The sequence below is a fragment of the Erinaceus europaeus genome, chromosome 4 (assembly GCF_950295315.1).
Source record: "Erinaceus europaeus chromosome 4, mEriEur2.1, whole genome shotgun sequence".
In the NCBI taxonomy this organism is placed as follows: domain Eukaryota; kingdom Metazoa; phylum Chordata; class Mammalia; order Eulipotyphla; family Erinaceidae; genus Erinaceus; species Erinaceus europaeus.
The window spans coordinates 104,555,450-104,572,005 of record NC_080165.1 but is presented as its reverse complement, the minus strand read 5'-3'; the positions used below and the strand labels follow the sequence as shown (position 1 = coordinate 104,572,005).

Genomic DNA, 16,556 nt, shown 5'->3' with positions numbered 1-16,556 from the left:
GCGGCGCGGCTTTCAGTTTGTCCCGCTGTTTGAAATTGGCGCCGGCGGAGCGTTGCGTCACGTGAGGTCTCGCAGCCAATCGGCGCCGTCCGTGTCTCCGCGTTCGCGGCCAGAACGTGGCGGCTCGGCGGCGGCTCGGCGGCGGCTCGGCGGCGGCTCGGCGGCGGCTCGGCGGCGGCTCGGCGGCGGCTCGGCGGCGGCTCGGCGGGTGAGGCAGCTCGAGGGTGGCGTGACCCCGGCGGGCGAGGTGGGCGGTCTAGGGGTCCCCGTCTCTATACGACTCCAATCCCTTTGAATGCATGTTAGACATCTATTGATGCATTCCTTTTCTTTTTCTCCAGAGCACTGCTCAGCTCTGGCTGATGGTGGCGCGGGGGATTGAACCTGGGACTTTGGAGCCTCAGGCAGGAAAGCCTCTTTGCATAAACATGCTATGCCTCCCAGCCCCCCGCCCTAGATGCATTTTCATACATCTGTTTGATGTAGCGGTGCCGGGGCTCGAACCCGCGGCCTCTGGCCCCAGCTGGACCGTCCCTGCGTGGGGTTCCCGGGCAGAGAGACGGACACCCGAGGCTCTAATGCAGGAAGCCGTGTTCATTCTGCGGCAGACCCAGCCGGACAGGGGGCTGGGCCCCGGCACAGTGGCGCTGCCCTTTTGTACAGTTATCAGCCTTCCATAGTCACTCTCAGCAACCAGCTTCACAGGTGACTTTTCGAGAGTACGCCTTGTCTGAGTTATCAGCAGACTCTTGGGCAGAAGGAGCAGATTCTTGGGACACCTACAAGGCCACTTGGCTGACAGCAGGAGGAAGCCCTGTGTGTGCTGGAGGAAGGGAACATGGCCGCCGCTGCATTTTCCTTTCACTAAGAAGTAAGCCCTTGCTGCTCTGTCTACAAGTTAAGCCTTGCTTGCACATCCCGTGGTCCCTGGCATCTGGAGGTCGCCTGGCCTCAGCCCTGAGACCTGTCTCCATCCTAACCCTGAGGCCTGGAGGGTGGTGACTGGTGTAGACAGAATCCTCCCCAGGCTGTGGGTGAGACTTGCTAAATTGTCAGGCAGAACTGTCAGAATTTGGATGGCGGGACAGGGAGAGAGGCTTTATTGCATGGATGACATGCTTTTTTTTTTCCCCTTGCTTTCACTGCTATTAGTATATTATTTATTATTTTATTTATTTTTAACCAGAGCTCATGTTGGTAAGAGGGTACTGAATCTGGGACTTTGGAACCTCAGGCATGAGAACCTTTTTGCATAACCATTATGCTATCTACTTTTTTTTTTTTTTACATTTTTTTAAAAGGTAGATAAAGACACCACAGTATCAAAGCTTCTTTCAATGTGGTGGGGACCGGGCTGGAACCTGGGTCGAGCACATGGCAAAGCAAGTGCACTGACCAAGTAAGCTGTTTTTCCAGCCCTGGTTATAAAATTCTTTTTAGATAAAACAAACAAACAAAACATGTTTTGTTTCAGTGCTGTGGTCCCTTTTACTCTCTTTGCCTTTCTCTTTCTGTGCTTTCACTTTCTGCCTCATTGTCTGTCACTATCATATATATGTATATATGTATGAGATATATATATATATACACACACACACACACATCTCCAAAGCTGCTCAGCTCTGGCTGACGGTGGTGCTGGCAATTGAATCTGGGACCTTAGAGCCTCTGACACGACAGTCTGCTGCATAATCAGCAGTGCTGTCTTTTCTAAATATAAAGGTTATTGATTACACATGAAGAGAGGGAGCTTCACACAAAGGGAGGGGTCCAGTCAGAACATCGCTCTGGCACAGGTGGACCTGGGGATGGAACCTGGAACCTTAGATATGCTAGTCCCATACTTTAGCAGGTGAGCTATTTTCTCACTGGTGGATTACCTGGGTTTTTTTTCTTTCTTTTTTTTCTTTTGCCTCCAGGGTTATTGCCAGGGCTTGGTGCCTGCACCACGAATTCACTGCTCCTGGAGGCCATTTTTCCCCTTTTGTTAACCTGGTTGTTTTACCATTGTTGTGGTTATTATTATCGTTGTAATTGATGTCATTGTTGTTGGCTAGGACGGAAAGAAATGGAGAGAGGAGGGGAAGACAAAGAGGGGGAGAGTAAGACAGACACCTGTAGACCTGCTTCACCTCCTGTGAAGGGACTCCCCTGCAGGTGGGGAGCTGGGGGCTTGAACTGGGATCTTTCCGCTGGTCCTTGCGCTTTGCGCCACGTGCGGTTAACCCATTGCTCTACTGCCCGACCCCGACCTGTTTTTATGTATTTATTTATTTATTGCCCCCAGGGTTATTGCTGGGACTTGATGCCTCGAACCCACTGCTCCTTGGAGGCTATTTTCCCCCCTTTTCCCCTTTTGCTGCCCTCTTTTTTTTAAATATTTATTTATTTATTCCCTTTTGTTGCCCTTGTTGTTTTATTGTTGTTATTATTGTTGTTGCTATTGATGTTGTTGTTGGATAGAACAGAGAGAAATGGAGAGAGGAAGGGAAGACAGAGGGGGAGAGAAAGGTAGACACCTGCGGACCTACTTTACCTGTGAAGCAACCCCCCTTGCAGGTGGGGAGTCAGGGGCCTGAACCGGGATCCTTACACTGGTCCTTGCGCTTTGCGCCACGTGCGCTTAACCCGCTGCTCTACCGCCCGACTCCCACTGCCCTTGTTTTATAGTTGTTGTGGTTATTATTATTGTTGTCCTAGATGTCGTTGTTGGATAGGACAGAGAGAAATGGTGGTGAGAAGAGGGGGAGAGAAAGCGAAAAACCTGCAGACCTGCTTCACCGCTTGTGAAGTGACCCCCCTGCGGGTGGGGAGCCAGGGACTCGAACCGGGATTCTTACACCAGTCCTTGCACTTCGCGCCATGTGCGCTTAACCCGTTGCACCACCGCCCGACCCCCTGGATGACCTGTTTAAGGGAAACCGGTGGCCGGTGGCCAGTTCTGGGAGGAAGAGGGGAAGGAGCATGGTGGGCTTCCTGCCACCTAACTGGGTGGGTGATTGCTGATCCCCTCCCCTGAGCAAGGGCTCCAAGAGAATGATATTTGGGGTGTGTGTGTGTGTGTGTGTGTGTGCACAGGATCATGAGTTCAGATTTAACTGTTGAACTTGGGGTGCATTTAGGACATGGAGTTGTAGTCCAGTGGGGTGGGGGCGGGGCACCTGAGTAAGCTGAATCTGTTAAGTACTGGAGTATTTGTTGTTCACTACTTCTTGCTGGTGGTTGAGCTGTGAGCCTAAGAGGGGTGCAGGAGAGTGCTGGGGCCTGAACTGACTGCAGACACTGTTGATCTTTCACCTTTCACAGCCCAGAGGGACAGAGAGGTATGGATGCAGATTTCTCATTTCTGGGAAAAAGACAGCCTCTTCTTTGAGAGCAAAAACTGGTGGTCTGTGGGCTAGGGAGATTAATTTATTGTGACAACACAATCTAAACAGAAGTACAATGACTCACTTAAAACATATATAATCTTGGGCTGGGGAGACAGCACAGTGGCACTACAAAAAGACATATGCCTAAAAAAAAAAAAAAAAAAAACCTGAAGCTCCAAGGTTCCAGGTTCAGTCCTTAGCACCACCATCATCCAGAGCTGAGCAGGGCTCTTGTGGGGGTAGGTATGCCAGAGTCCTGTTTGACATTAAGGGTTTTTCTTAGATGTAGATAGCATATTAATGTATATTGCATATGTGTTTTAAATCAGTTTTTTTAAAAGACTGATTTCATTTATATCACACACACACACACACACACACACACACACACACACACACACACGTGCACACGCCAGAATACCACACCAGTATATGCAGTAGGGATGGGCCCCGGAGCCTCATGCGTACAAGTCCAGGCTCTGCCAGCAAGCCATGTCCCAAAACACTTACTATCTGTCTGTTCACAGTCACTGAAAGAGGCTCTAAACTCCCAGGTGACTTGTGCCAGTGACTGCTCAGGCTCAAATTCATGTCCAGAAGCTCTCCTGGCTTGTCCAGCCTAAATGAGCCCCCACCTCCCTTCTTGCCTCTCACCTCTCCTTGCCATCCCTGAGCCCAGCTGCATGGTGTGGGGGACCCCCTGCTCTGTCCTCCTTCAAGTCAGCCTATGTGTGTGCTGCTCCCCAGCCCACAGTGCCCCCCTCCCCACCCCAGGTCAGGGCTCAGTCTCTGGGAAGACCTCTGGAGGGAGTGGGCAGAGGCATCTTCCTGTTGTCATAGTGTTGACTCTGCAGATAGAGACACTCAGCCTTTGTGTCCCTACAAAGGCTTTGCATCCAGTGAATTCAAACTTTATTATATGTTGTTAAGCCATGGGAGGGGGGATAGCTCAGCTGGTAGAGTACAGGATTTGCAGGCCTAAGGTTCCTGGTTGGTCCCTGGTGCCTCAGTTACTGGAATGGAGCTCACCCAGTCATTACTTAGTGATAAAGCTCCCAGCACCCAACATGCTACTTAACACATGAGCACTTGGGGAATGTTCACTGAGTGAATATCTGTGAGTGTGAACTCTGGGCTTTTACTTGCTGGTGTGGGGGGCTCTGTGCTTTACTACCTGGAGGAGGGGTGGCGGCTTATGCTGGGCTGTCTGGCAGATTTGTGAGCAAGAGCTGGAAACCAGCACAGTTGACTTCTCCCCAGGGGGTGGGAGCGGCAGCATAATGGTTCTGCAAAAAGACTGGGGCTCTGAGGTTTCGGGTTCAATCCCCCACACTACCACAAGCCAAAGCTGAACAGTGTTCTGGTTAAAAAATAAATTAAGTTTTATTTAATTAATTTATTTTTTATCATTGCCAGGGCTTCACTGCTCTGGGATCCCTTCTTTTCAGATAGAGAGAGAGGGAGAGAGAGAGAGAGAGAGAGAGAATGAGAATGAATCACAGCACTGAAGCTTCCACCAGTGCAGTGGAGGGGGCTGAAGTCAGCACCCTCCCAGGTGAGCTATCTTGCTGGCCCTCCCCCAGCTCTTGCTTCTTCTCTGCAGGCATGGATTGGAACTGGTGCCTCCCTCCCATCCCCGCTACACCCTGCATCATGTGGATACTAACCCTCCATCAGTCACCTGTTGATGCCTCCCCCCAAAAAACGCGGCAGGAATTCCCTGAAAGCCCAGCTGCAGTTCCAGCAACCGCCACTTGAGGGCGCCAAGCACCACTACGCAGAACCACCACTGCCTGTCACCCACACTAGGAAGGTGTCCAGCAAGCCCGTGGACCACAGCACAGCTACCTCCTGGGTGAGCATGCGTACTTGCTTTGCCTTCTGCTCTGTTAGGCAGGTGGTGCAGTGGCTAGAGCACTGGACTCTCAAGCATGAAATCCTAAGTTTGAAACCCAGCTTCGCATGTTGCTGAAATGATGCCCTGGTTCAATCAATCTCTCCCTCTCTCTCCTCTCTCATGTTAATATATATATTTAAGACAGTCCAAAAGGGCAGGAATAAGGAGGAAAAGTACATTTATGTCTCTTTCCAGCATATTTATTTATTCCTTTTTGTTGCCCTTGTTGTTTTATTGTTGTAGTTATTATTATTGTCATCAATGTTAGATAGGACAGATAGAAATCGAGTGAGGAGGGGAAGACAGAGATGGGGAGAGAAAGATAGACACCTGCAGACCTGCTTCACTGCTTGTGAAGTGACTCCCCTGCAGGTGGAGAGCCAGGGGCTTGAACCAGGATCCTTACGCCGGTCCTTGCGCTTTGCACCATGTGCACTTAACCTGCTGCACTACCGCCCGACTCCCTTGTTCTTCTTCTTTATTTATTTGTTTTTATTTTTAAAAGATTTTATCTATTTATTAATGAAAAAGATAGGAGAGAAAGAAAGAGTCAGACATAAGTCTGATACATGTGCTGCCGGGGATTGAACTCGGGACCTCATGCTTGAGAGTCTAGTTCCCTAGCCACTGGACCACGTTCTTCTTTTTTAATATCTTATTTATTTGATAGCAGAAAAATTGTGAAGGAAGGGGGAGAAAGGGAGAGAGAGACAGAGACACCTGCATACCTGCTGCACCACTGGTGAAGGTTTCCCCCCTGCAAGTGGGGACTGGGGGCTTGAGCCTGGGTCCTTGACCATGGGAACAAGTATGCTCTACCAGGCGTGCCACCACCTGTCTCTGATCTATTTTCTTTTCGGACTTCAAACTGAGACAATGGTTTGTAATGGAATCTTCCCCCCCACCCCCGCATTCCTCTAAAATAATTCAGTGTAAGAGTGTCTCTGGGGAGACAGTACAGAGGTTCTGCAAAAGACTCATGCCTGAGGCTCCAAGGTCCCGGGTTCAACCCCTAGCATCACCATCTGGTGCTGGAACTTGAACCTGGGACCTCAGAGCCTCTGACAGGAAAGTCTTCTGTAGACCATTATGCTGACAGTTTAAAAGCTATGAGAGTTACAGGGAGGTGGCACAGTGACTAGAGTATTGAACTTTAGAGCATGAGGTCCCAAATTCAGTCCCCAGCATTGCAGGTGCCAGAGTGATGCTCTGGTTCTCAAATAAATAAATAAATAGTATGGGAAGGACTGGCAAAACAGCTCACCTAGGAAGCACCTGCTTTGTACCCAGGTGCAGCCAAGTATTCTAGGACTTCATACTCCAGAGAGATCTTCAGATAGAGAGACAGCACAATGCCAGAGCTTCTCCCAGTGCCCTGCCCTAGCACTTCCCAGGTGGTATCAGGGTTCAGAATTGCTCTGTATATATGGCAGAAGACAGAGAGGTAACTACCAGGTGAAATGTCTTTGACCTACCTCACTTATTTCTCTTTCTTGTTGGCACCTCAGGTGTCCCCGCAGTTTGATGAGGTGGTAGAGAACAGGCTCCCCATCTGCAGGAAACAGCGGCAGTGCAGAGACCAGGCAAGGCCCTCAGGGCGCAAGTCCTCGGCCTCTAGGTTCCAGCGTCTTACCTTCCAGAGCCCGCCTACCTCTCCTGCGGCAGCTGCATCTGGGATTCCCTGCAGCCGGGAGCTTTCCATTCCAGCAGAAAAGGATGCTTCTGGAAGGGTCCTGGTTCCCATGATCAGCCCACAGAGCTGCGGGCCGCTGTCTCAACACACACCCAGCCTGCCGCATGTGTTCCCCCTGCCCAGCCTCCACACCCCTGGGACCTCTCCTGGGAACCCTGCCCCGCCACCCCCAGATCCGAGGAGGACCCGCCGCCCACATAGCTCCCATTGCATCGCCATCCCCAGGAGCCCCGAGCCTGGGCCTGTGCTAGTTACAGACACCCCCGAAGATAAATACGGGGTGAAGGTCACCTGGCGCAGGCGACGCCACCTGCTCGCCTACCTCCAGGAGCACGGGAAGCTGAGCGAGAGCCAGTTCCTGGTGCACAGCTGACCCTCTCCCCCACACCACTGGCCGCAGGCTAAGGGATCCCAGTTGATTGGGGGCTCTCCCAGACTCACTTCCATTCCACCGGTCCAGGGAAATGGCAATAGCACCAGTGTCAACTGCAAGAACAAGGACTCAGCTTGGGCCTTGGCCCTGGGAGGAAGTTCACGGCCTAGATGGGCCTCTTATAATATCTTGTGTCTGGCTGGAAGAGTTTTTAGTATCGCAAACCATTCTTGCTCATAAAACTATTTTATATATATATATATATATATATATATATTGTTTTTTTGGTCACTTTTAGTAACTCTTCACCGAGTATGGAAATAAATGGTTGTAGGAAGGTTTTAGAAGTTCCAGCTTCTGACTGTCATTGATGCAGTGATTCTGTCCTCGGGTTAATCCTCTGACTGCCTCCCGTGAATTCATACTCATTCATCGCCTGATGTCTAGCTCTGGCTACGTGTCAGGTCACTCCACGAGCTGATGGATGGACAGAAATAAAACAAACGCTGACTTTCTGAGGTTGAGCTGCCACCTCTGTAGCCTGGGCTCATCTGCTGAAAGGACAAGATTGAGTGAAGGCGCCAGCCCTGCTGAGCTGAACTCAGCTGCCTTGGGGCAAAGAACAGTCACCTAGGTCTGCTGGGCTTTGAAATGGTTTTTGCTTCCAACCGAAGCACTAAATATTATTGGTAAATAGCAAGGAGAAATGCTATCTTGCAATAACTATTTAGAATGTATGCAAATAAATGTTGAGGGTTTTCGTAGAGTAGTGCTTACTATACCTCGAGTAGGATTGCCTAGTCAACAGAGTGAGACCGGTGTCTTATTTTTTTCTTTTCCAGAGTACTGCTCAGTTTTGGCTTATGGTGGTACTGGGAACTGAACCTGGGACTCTGTAGTCTCAGGCATGAGTGTCTTTGCATAACCATTATGCTCTCTCCCCTATTCCATTGTCCTCTCACCCATACGGATAGTTCAGTCAGCATTTGAGAGCCTGTTGTGCCCAGCCCAGTCAGGACAAGGCCAACAAGGTTAGCTCTACTGACTTTACACTGGGAATTGGAAGTACAGAGAATAGGCCCAGTGAGTGTATTGACTGGAAACTGACCTTATAAATGCAATGTTCTTAAAAAACTTTATTGGGAAGTCGGGCAGTAGCGCAGCGGGTTAAGTGCAGGTGGCACTAAGCACAAGGACCAGTGTAAGGATCCTGGTTCGAGTACCCGGTTCCCCACCTGCAGGGGAGTCGCTTCACAAGCGGTGAAGCAAGTCTGCAGGTGTCTTTCTCTCCCTCTCTGTCTTCCCCTCCTCTCTCCACTTCTCTTTGTTCTATCCAATAACTACAACAATAAAACAAGGGCAACAAAAGGGAATAAATACATTTTTTAAAAAAACTTTATTTAAAAACACATATAATTAATCAGTTGGGGAGAACCAGAGGATCACCCTAGAATTTGAATGCGCAAGATGGAACTCATGACCTCATAGTTGAAAGCCCAATACTTATATACCGCACCACCTCCCAGGCTGTTAAGTGCAATAATCTACTTTCCTGGAAACTTGTGCCAAGTTTTGTACCTTCTAGAGATTCCAGAGTAAAGTGGGAACAACTTTGACTTTGGGATCCTATGAATTAAAGCCCCTGTGCAATAATAACCTTTGTCAGGATGTTTTGTAGAGAGGATGGGAACAAAATTCTGTGGCAGAGGGCTTGTTTTACAGAGGAAGGCACGGACTCTGGTGGGCACTTCTTGAGGCCCTCCCCCTCAAAGTGCTCTGTATGTAGGGGTTTCTAGTACAGTGAATTGGTGGTGAGAAAAAAGGTTGGCAAGACCTAAGGGGTGAGAGTACAGGTTTAGAAAGAGATCACATCATAGGGGACCAATGTTTGAAGATGACCCACAGTTAGTAGTGAGATACATGGAAAAGAACATTATGACAGTCTGGGAATGACTTAAAATAACTTCTGTGCAGGTAGACTGCCAGACCTTATAACTAGGAAAAGTGTGTGTCATTGAGACTGGCATCAGCCCCACTAGGAGGAAGGCCCTTGGAATCCAGTTTTGTGGGGATGCCAGCACAGTTCCTTTTTCTTTCTTTCTTTTTTTTTTTTTTTTTAAGATTTTATTATTTATTATTTGTTAATGTTAGAACCAGAGCTTCACTCTGGCTTATATGATGCTGGGGATTAAATTTGGGACTTTATTATAAACACTGTATCTATTGCACTATCTCATTAAAATAAAATTAAAGATTAAAGACCAGAGCGCAGATCTGCCCTGACATGACAGTGCCAGAGACAGAACCAGGGCTCTCAGGCGTGCAAGCCCTTTGCTCTAGCGCTGAGCAATCCCCCAGCCTAGAAAGTCGTCTTATAAATTTTCATGAAAAGGAAAGAATGGGGATTGAGTATCAGAGCACCATTCAGCCTTGGCATATGGTGGTGCTGGTGAGTGGACCAAATAGATTATTATTTTTTAAGATTTATTTTATTACATATTAAGAGTTTCACAACAAAGCGGATCCTTCCGGCCAAGACGAAGTCTTGGCGGCTGCGCCTCTGAAGTCCGCTCTTCCCGCGGGGCCGGATGAAAGCAACGGGGCGGTGGGATTGCTTGAGATTCCTCCGCCCTTTAGATAACCTTCCGCATCTCCCATTGGCAGTGCAGTAGCTAATAAGAGAGAAGCGATGATCCTCTGCATAGAGATATAGCCAATAGGAGAGTCGCAGTGCTCCTCCCCGGCCGTGGTACAGCTAATGGTGAAGCAGCGGCCTCTGCTCCGCCCCTTGGAGACCCTCTGCTTCTCTTGGTGGCCACGCAGCCAATGGGAGTAAGGCAGTGCTCCAGAGGGCCAATCGGAGGCGGCGACAGTGCGGGGTGCTGTTGCCAGGGGGCGGGCCGCTGGCCAGGCCGCCCGCCGCGGTGCTGGGGGGTCTGGATTTGCTGCCTGTGCCGGGATGGAGGCTACGCGCTGCCGCCTGGTGTCCTGCGGGGACAGGTCAGAGGGCGGCGGGAGCCGGGCGGGGCTACGGGGCTGGGGCCAGGCCTCGCCAGACGCCGCGGTCTTCCCGAGCGCCCCCACTCCGGCCTTGCTGGTCGCCGGCCTCCCGGGCTGGTCGGGGCCTCGGGCGTGGCGGAGGCCGCGGGGGGTGAGCGGGGACCCGGTTCTCTCCGCCGGACCGCGCCCGGGTGAGCGCTGCGTGGCTGGGGGACGGGGGCGGGGCTGTGCCCCTCGGCCGGGGGCTGGCAGGTCGGCTCCGCGGCCGCAGGGTCGTCCGTGGTCAGCCGGGAGAGGGCGCTGACACTTAGTTTAGTACCTAAGTAACTTGACCTCATTTCCTTCTATACCATATTTATTTATTTATTTTGATAGACAGACATGGGGCGGGGGAGAGATACACCTGCAGCCCTGGCTTCGCGCCGATGAAGCTTCTCCCTGCAGGTGAGGACTGGGGGCTCGAACCCGTGTCCTTTGCATGGCGATGTGTGTGCTCAGCGGAGTGTGCCACTGCGCAGCCTCACTTTGTCTTTATTTTAAAAGACTTGTTTTATTTATTACCTCTGAGACAGAAGGCGACAAGCCAGAACACCACGTTGGTTCTTGCTGACCAGGCGACAGAACCGGGAACCCCAGGCATGCAAGTCCTGCGCTCTGCCTGCCTGCCGTGTTTTCCCCACGGCTTATTTTTATTAATTAGATTTACTTGTTTGGTGAGAGAGAAAGTGGAAGGGGAGAGTGTGTGTGTGGAGCACCACACTCTGGCCCTAAGCCCTACTTAGGGTGGAGCCTGAGGCTTGGTTTTGCAAAGCAGGGGCTCTGCACACTAGGCTACCTTCCCAGACACTTGGGATCAATAAAGGACCATGGTCACTGACAGCTGGTGGCACACACATCATCGTGCTCCCAGGGTTCAAGCCCCTGGACCCCATCTGCAGGGAGAAAGCTTCACCAGTGGTGAAACAGTTCTGCTGGGGTCTCTCAACCTCTCTCTCTCTCCCTCCCCTCTCTGACCTGTGAAATTAAATTAAAACACATTTTAAAAAAGACATGCTCACAAAAGAGAGAGTGGGGTGAAGAACTCACCTCTTTCATCAAGTTTTAGTTTGTTGAGACCTGTGCTCTGAACTGAAATTTGTTTGCTGCTCTTTTTTTTTCCTTTTAAGCCAGTAGTCTCCATTTAAAGATACAAATAGTGGAAGTGTTGTGGTCCGAGGGGTGGTGCAGTGGATAAAGCATTGGACTCTCAAGCATGAGGTCCTGAATTCAGTCCCCAGCAGCACATGTACCAGAGTAGTGATGGCTGGTTCTTTCTGTCTCTCCTATCTTTCTCATGAATAATAATAACAACAATAATAAAATAGTGTGTTAAGGGGAATTAAAGATAAAATATAGGAACTTAGTTGAATTCAAACAGTACTAGCTTCATTGTAGACATTTACAAACTCTTAGCCAAATGGCCTTAGCATATTAAGTTTCATGGGCACCAAATGTTTAATATGAATCCTGACTGTTATTATTTGGGGGGAAAAGACGAAGGAATTGGCTTTGAATGAGCAGGAGGCCAGTTTTTAATTATAGGACCCAGAGTACAAAAGAAAAGTATTAAAGTTTTCCTCTCTTCCTTCCCCCCCCCCCACATAACCCAGCTCTTTAATTTCCAGATTGTCATCAGAGGGACTGTGTGAATCACCGGTGCCTCCTGCCCTGGGGAGTGTTGGTGCTGCTGCTGTCACAGTTTAACTCCTTGTCCCTGACAGCAGTGGGAAGGCCTTGCTCCTTTAGCCTCAGATTGAGTTGTTGTGTGTTAGTGACTTTTAATGTGGATTTTAAGTTTCCTGTAATTGATCCTTTGGTTCTTCTATGAATGATGTGCTTGTTTTACCATGAGAAAGATTTGCTTTCAGCAATTTAGAAAAATTATTAACAAACAGGTGAACTGAAAGTGTTTTTCCTGTATCTGCAATGGTCAAACCTGGAACTTGAGTTTGAAAGAACACTTTTGGGACCTTTGTGAAGGCCAGAGATTCTATGTTTGTTTTAAAAGCTCAGGGAGGGGGTAGATAGCATAATGGTTATGCAAACAGACTCTCATGCCTGAGACTCCAAAGTCCTAGGTTCAGTTCCTTGCATCACCATTCCCTTGCACCACCATAAGCCAGAGCTGAGCAGTGCTCTTGTTAAAAAAAAAAAAAAAGTGTTTTTTTTTTCTTTTGCCTCCAGGGTTATTGCTGGGGCTCAGTGCCTACACTACGAATCCACTGCTCCTGGAGTCAATTTTTTCCCCTTTGTTGCCCTTGTTGTTTATTGTTGTTGTTATTGTTGTCATTGCTGTTGTTGTTGTTGGATAGGACAGAGAAAAATTGAAAGAGATGGGGAGACAGAGAGGGATCAAGAAAGACAAACACCCACCTGCAGACCTGCTTCACCGCTTGTGAAGCAATCCTGCCCCCTGCAGGTGGGGAGCCGAGGACTTGAACCGGGATCCTTATGCCAGTCCTTGCGCTTTGCACCATGTGCACTTAACTTGCTATGCTACCGCCTGGCCACCCCAAATTGAGTGTTTTATTATTTATTTATTTATTTTTTTGTAAAATATTCCCTTTTGTTGCCCTTGTTTTATTGTTGTAGTTATTATTGTTATTGACGTCATAATTGTTGGATAGGACAGAAAAATCAAGAGAGGAGGGGAAGACAAAGGGGGGGAAGAAAGACAGACACCTGCAGACCTGCTTCACTGCTTGTGAAGCGACTCCCCTGCAGGTGGGGAGCTGGGTGCTCAAACCAGGATCCTTACACAGATCCTTGTGCTTTGTGCCACCTGCATTTAACCCATTATGCTACCGCCTGATTCCCAAATTGAGTGTTTTAATAACTCAATGTCTGTCTCATTTATTTCATGTGAGATAGAGTTTCACGTGAGAAAGGCAAGGAGAGAAGCCAGAGCCCCACTCTTACACTGTTGCCCTGATGGCATGCAAGGCCTGTTCTCTGCCAGCCTTCTGTTTTGCTTATTGTTACTGGGACTTCACCGCTTTGGGATGACTTTGAGATAGATGATAGATAGATAGATAGATAGATAGATACCACTTCCCTCAGTGCAATGGGGCCAGGCTTGAGAGTCCAGTGCTCTGTCCACTGTGCTACCTCCTAGGACACCCAGCCCAAATTGTACAGGACTCAAATTTCAAAAGGTACAAACTGAACTCCATGAAAACTGTGTCTTCTCATTGTCTCCATGTCACCTCATTTATACATTGACAGATTTCTTTTTTCTTTTCATAGTTTATTTTATTTTTTCTCCTAATTGTTCTTTTTCACCAGAATACTGCTCTGCCCTGATTTATGGTGGTGCCAGGGATTGAACCCGGAGCCCCTGATGTGTCAGGCATGAGAGACTGTTGCATGAACTTCTGTGCTACTTTACGTGGTCCTGTATTTCTTTTTTTTTTTTTTAATTTTTAAAAATATTTATTTATTTATTCCCTTTTGTTGCCCTTGTTGTTTTTTTATTGTTGTAGTTATTGTTGATGTCGTCATTGCTGGATAGGACAGAGAGAAATGGAGAGGGGAGGGGAAGATAGATAGAGAGAGAGAAAGATAAACACCTGCAGATCTACTTCACTGCCTGTGAGGCGACTCCTCTGCAGGTGGGGAGCCAGGGGGCTTGAACCAGGATCCTTACGCCGGTAAGCCACATGCGCTTAACCCGCTGCGCTACCGCCCGACTCCCAAGTCCTGTATTTCTTAGAGAACTTACTAAAGATATAAATATTTCTTTTTACCAGAGCACTGCTCAGCTCTGGCTTATGGTGGCATGGAGGACTGAACCTGAGACCTCAGAGTCTCAGGCCTGAGAGTCTATTTGCAGAACCATTATGCTATCTTCCCCTGAAGATAGATATTCTTTGTGTTGAATAATTTCTTGCTATTCCTTTCCCATTCTTGAAATTTCTTCTTTTGGACAGAAGAAAGAGCCCAATGTATTAGCACATAGGACCTGCACGCCAGAGGCTCCAGTTTCAATCCTCTCTGCTACCATAAACCAGAGCTGAGCTCTCTCTGTATGTCTCATAAAAATAAGTATTATTAGGACTCTGGTGATTTTAAGTTGTAGGGCTAGAAAGCAATAGGCATGTGCTCCTTTGCAGTTTTTGTTTGTTTGTTTGTTTTAGATTGAGACAGAGTGGACACATACAGCATTGAAACTGTGGTGAGCTTGGCCAGTACATATCTTGGGGAGATGGAGAACTGTATTCCTGAGAGAGTTGTCTTGTGAACCATTTACTCAGTAAAAATCAGTTAAGATAAAATAACTGGTTAGGTTCACTTAAAAGGGTGCTCTTTTGCTTTTGAGATGTGCACAGTGAAAGAGGTCTAAAGCAATTTTCCTGGCTGCTTTCTCTGGGGCCAAGTGAATGATCCAGACAGTCATCAGCTTTTCTTTTGGGTGCCTCTTTCCCCAGGCATGCTTCCCTTCTCTGGCTGTGTCACTAGGAATGGGCCTTTTAGGAAACAGCTTTCCTATCCCTGGCTGCAGTTAATCCATTCCAGATTGTGGGGCCAGTCAGTGAGAAGACACAATCCTAACTTTCTCCTCAGATGAGGAAAGATGGACTTCAGTGGTGCCATTTTTGGCTGTCCTGATTTGATCTTTTCCCAGAAGCAGTTTTTGTTCTAGCCAGATATGCTTTTGGTGTCTCAGTACAGGAGAAAAATAAAGTATTCATTCTGGTATTGACATTTAGGATTGAGTAATGTGAATCAATTTGTCAGTTGGCTTAGAGAAAATCACTTTATTAATAGCTATTGCCCCCAATGGACACCATAAAATCTGATGACTCTTTTCCAGTACAGTAATCAATTTCCTCCAGGGCTTCTTCAAAATCCCCCCACTGACTTGGGAAATTTACTACCTACAAATACTAGATGAGCTGGCATTTTGACTGCAGAGGTTCTTGGCAGACTTAGTGAAATACCATAGGAATTCAGTTTTGTGCTCTGTTGACCACTTAAATATAAGAGGTTAGTGGTGTAGTTTTCCTTCTTAGTTTTTTAAGATTTAGTCATTTGGTAAAAATGGAATTACTGGGTGGGGGGTGGGGGTGGTGTCGTTAACATAATGGTTATGCAGACTGTCATGCTTGAAGCTCGAAGTCCCAGGTTCAGTCCCCCCCCACACCACCATAAGCCAGAGCTGAATAGTGCTCTGGTAAAAAAAAAAAAAAAAAAAAAAAAAAAAAAGGAATTACCTTCTTACCCAGTAATACCAATTAGTTTTAGGCATTTATCTAATAGACATGCAAACACTAATTCAAAGGGACATACATATACACCCCTTTGTTCACAGCTGCATTATTCACAGTAGCCAAAGAGTGGAAGCAGATGACTGGCTAACAAAGTTATGGGATATAGATATATATTTTTTTCCCCAAAGAATACTACTTTGCTATAAAAAATAATGGCAAAATAAGTAGAGATGAAAGACAACTGGATGATTTCACTCATGTGGATCTGATATACATGAACTTGAAAAAAAACAACAAACAAACTTGTTTCTAAGACTTGTGAGAACTATGATAGTTATTTTTGGGAGGTGAGAGAGTGAGGGCATAGAACTCTGGTGGTGGGTATAATTGGAACTATCTTAAAATCTTGTAACCCACAAATAAAAAATTAGTCATTTGGGCATGGGGAAGTAGCATAGTAGTTATGCAAAAAAGACTTTGATGTCTGGGGCTCTGAGGTCTCAGGTTCAGTTTCAGCACCACTGAAAGCCACAGCTTTTAATGCCTAGCTTTTAAACTAGGCTATGCGTAAGTGCTTGATGTAGTTTCTGCCTCCCACCAAATACTCCGTGGAACTGTACTCACAAGGGGAAGATGATGATGTATTAGCACTTTTAATAGAGCTAAAATTAAAACATGCTGAAGATTTACTTAAGGCAGAGAGAAACCTAGAATGTCTGGAGATGTTTTCAACATTACAAAGATGAAGTGGCCAGGGAGGTGGCACAGTAGGTAGAGCGCAGGACTTTCAGCTATGGGTCCCTGTTTTCAATTCCCAGGATGTGCCAGAGTGCCTCCCTCTCTCTCTGACAGAATTAATAGATAAGTCTTTTCTGAAAGAAAGACTATGGGGAGTCAGGCGGTAGCTCAGTGGGTTAAGCGCACATGGCGCAAAGCGTAAGGACTGACGACATAAGGATCCCGGTTCGAGCCT

The 16,556-nt window shown here is 47.8% G+C and overlaps 2 protein-coding genes across 8 annotated transcripts in view; both read left to right on the top strand.

Annotated features, from left to right (window-relative positions):
* The first annotated feature begins 90 nt into the window (after positions 1-90).
* RHNO1 (RAD9-HUS1-RAD1 interacting nuclear orphan 1) lies at positions 91-8,100 on the top strand. 5 transcript variants are annotated; one of them, XM_060190288.1, is made up of 4 exons: positions 91-208; positions 342-705; positions 4,975-5,226; positions 6,777-8,100. In XM_060190288.1, the coding sequence occupies exons 3-4, from the start codon at positions 5,059-5,061 to the stop codon at positions 7,332-7,334; spliced, it is 726 nt and encodes a 241-aa protein (XP_060046271.1). In that variant the 5' UTR covers positions 91-208; positions 342-705; positions 4,975-5,058; the 3' UTR covers positions 7,335-8,100. The 5 variants fall into 5 exon arrangements, with proteins under 5 accessions (XP_060046271.1, XP_060046268.1, XP_060046269.1 ...); XM_060190285.1 differs by having other exon boundaries at positions 342-871; XM_007526270.3 differs by having other exon boundaries at positions 119-208; positions 445-871.
* A 2,114-nt stretch (positions 8,101-10,214) lies between these two features.
* Positions 10,215-16,556, top strand: part of TULP3 (TUB like protein 3) — a 57,383-nt gene continuing 51,041 nt past the window's right edge. The window contains exon 1 of one of the 3 annotated variants that reach the window (XM_016189635.2): positions 10,215-10,334. In XM_016189635.2, coding sequence (XP_016045121.1) covers positions 10,294-10,334 — 41 coding nt within the window. In that variant the 5' untranslated portion in view covers positions 10,215-10,293. The remainder of the gene's footprint in view (positions 10,335-16,556) is intronic. The other 2 variants (XM_060190284.1, XM_060190283.1) reach the window with 2 other exon arrangements.